We start from the raw sequence: 2,729 nt of genomic DNA on the forward strand, positions 1-2,729 counted from the left end.
TTCTTCGAAATGGTTATTCCCTGGAAGATTCTCTTGTAAATTGTCAAGTCGTGTTTTACTAAGCTCTCAGAGGATACTATTTCTCGTGATCGATCGAGACACAGGAGGGGTGGGGTTGAGGGGCAATGGGAAAATTCCAAAATCAGATGCAGGGTCCAAATCGGAGGGTGAATAAGCAGTCAATTACTATGGGGGTTAGGGTTGTATGAGCACCCCTTTTTTCATTAAACATGGCATCGCTACATACAATTCAGAAAAATTACAACTTGTTTTGTCCCTCCTGGGGAATCTTGACAACAACCTTGCCCCAGGTTTCCCTGCTCCCGAGCGCCTTGAGCGCATCTGGCACAGACTCGAGTCCGACAAACTCCTTGTCTGTGAACTCAGTTCCCTTGAACTTGCCCTCGGCAATCAACTTCATGATGCCCTCCCACACCTTGGGGACCGATCTAGTCTCCATCTTCTCATACATGCCCCAGTGAATACCGACCAAGCTGATATTCTTGAGCAAGACCTTGTTCATAGCCACCTTCTCGATAGTACCAGCGGCAAAGCCAACAATGAGAATGCGGCCGTTCCAAGCGATACACTTAGTACTCTTGTCAACCATGCCGACAGGGTCATAGACAATGTCAACACCACGGCCCTTGGGCGTCAATTTCTTGACAATCTGGGGCCAGTTCTCATCGCGGTAGTCAACGACATGATCAGCGCCAAAGGACTTGGCAACCTCCAGCTTGCGGGCAGTGCCCGCCGTGGCGATGACTGTCGCGCCGTATGCCTTGGCGACTTGAACAGCAGCAAGACCGACACCACCGGCAGCGGCGTGGACAAGAACGTAATCACCCGCCTTGACGCCAGCACGGAGGACGAGGGCGCCGTAGCTGGTGGGGGCTGTTACGAACAGACCGGAAGCCTGGTTGAAAGACCATCCCTTGGGTACGGGAAGCATGGAAACCTCCTTTGCGACACACTTGGTGGCATATGACCCCTGGGTGGCTCCGAAGACCTTGGAGCCGACGGGGAACTTGGGGTTCTTGGACCCGGAAGGCGTGGCCAGCACGACTCCGGCGAATTCAGCACCAGAAACCCATGGGAAAGCTATTGCGAGGATCAGCACGGTGTCTCCAAGTGATGGTGGGTGGTCTAATACATACGAGGTTGGTGCTGGTATTTGCCCTGAATTTGCAGGATATCAAAGAAGTTGGTTGCCGCGGCGTGGACCTCGATGAGGTACTCGTCTGCGGCAGGCTTGGGATCAGCAAGCTCTGTGACCTTGAGCTCACCAGGAGCCTATCAAGAACGTATTAGCAATGTGTTTTACTCTGAGACGAGCTTCAGATTGAGTGCCTATTACCTTGACATAGGCCGACACTTGGATTCCCTTCATGATTGTAGATGTAAGACGAACAGGCACGTGCACGGGGGGGCAAGGTGAGGTCGCGGGGGCAAACAGAAGCAAGATGAAGGAAGGGTATCCGAATGTAAGCAAGAAGTAGCATTAGAGTTGCTGTGGGAGGATGTTATATATATATAAAAGACACCAATGCTACGCTAAATACTTGATCAAAAAAGAACCTCGGAAATGGTCTTCCATCGCCGTCGTCCTGTCAATGGTCCCTGATTCATTGGTAAGACGGCTTTGCCAGGGTTCAGTTCGCGGGGCAGGGGCCGAACCGAGGTTGTGGATTCCGGCGGCTGATTGGCTGCACACCGTGGAGCTCTCGGTGAGGAAGCGACGTCGATCCATCTTATCGCCAGACGCGCCGTTGCTTGCGAACCTTGAAGACCAAACTTGGCTTTTTTCCAACTTTTGAACCACCACTTTTCGCGCAACTGTTCAACGAAGAAATTTGCACCCACCGCGGCGGCCCTCGCAATATCGAACGAAACCAACACAACAAGTTGCACAAAACAACAAAGTGACCAGAGCACAAACTACCAACAATAGATCGTCCATAACGGCCACTCCCTCACCACCACAATAATAACTGATCGCAAAGATCACCACCCACCATCACCATGGCGTTCCTCCCGCCCCCAGCCCAACAACTCCTAACCCACACACCCACCCCCTACACCTTCACCTTCACCCCCTTCCTCCAAAAAACCTACCAGCACTCCCTCCCCCCACCCAGCAGCAACCCCCCCTCAGGCGACCAACAACAATCCCAACCCAACAACAACAACACCGGCGGCTTCGGTTCCCTAGTCTGCAAACACTGGCTCCGCGGCCTCTGCAAAAAGGGCCTAACCTGCGAGTTCCTCCACGAGTACAACCTCCGCAAGATGCCCGAATGCAACTTCTTCGTCCGCAACGGCTACTGCTCCAACGGGGACGAGTGCCTCTACCTCCACATCGACCCCTCTTCCAAACTTCCCCCCTGCCCCCACTACGACCGCGGGTTCTGCCCCTTGGGGCCAAAATGCGACAAGAGACATTTAAAGAGAAACATATGTCTTTACTACCTCGCGGGGTTCTGCCCGGACGGGAAGCAGTGCAGGCAGGGGGCGCATCCAAGGTGGACGAGGGATGAGCTGATGGAGAAGCCTACTATGAAGGTGGAGAAGACGGCGGAGGAGCTGGAGCGGGAGGAGCAGGAGAAGGAGAGGCATAGGGAGCGGGAGAGGGAGAGGGATATGGAACGGCGGGCGGAGAGGGATAGGGAGCGGGGTGGGGATGGGGATAGGCATGATAGGGGGCATGACAAGGGGGGGAGGTTTGGGAA

At 54.1% G+C, this 2,729-nt stretch overlaps 2 protein-coding genes across 2 annotated transcripts; one reads left to right on the forward strand and one right to left on the reverse strand.

Annotated features, from left to right (window-relative positions):
* Window positions 1-259: 259 nt before the first annotated feature.
* PODANS_1_4080 (uncharacterized protein) lies at window positions 260-1,390 on the reverse strand (the record flags this gene model as incomplete). The annotated part of the gene is made up of 3 exons (XM_001912576.1): window positions 260-1,101; window positions 1,158-1,293; window positions 1,358-1,390. 3 exons carry the CDS (start codon window positions 1,388-1,390, stop codon window positions 260-262), a joined length of 1,011 nt encoding a protein of 336 aa, XP_001912611.1.
* A 632-nt stretch (window positions 1,391-2,022) lies between these two features.
* Window positions 2,023-2,727, forward strand: PODANS_1_4090 (uncharacterized protein; the record flags this gene model as incomplete). Its single annotated transcript, XM_001912577.1, has 1 exon — window positions 2,023-2,727. A coding segment is annotated over one exon (705 nt), but the record flags the coding sequence as incomplete, so codon positions are not given.
* Window positions 2,728-2,729: the final 2 nt, after the last annotated feature.

The sequence above is a fragment of the Podospora anserina genome, chromosome 1, assembly GCF_000226545.1.
Source record: "Podospora anserina S mat+ genomic DNA chromosome 1, supercontig 1".
Lineage (NCBI taxonomy): Eukaryota > Fungi > Ascomycota > Sordariomycetes > Sordariales > Podosporaceae > Podospora > Podospora anserina.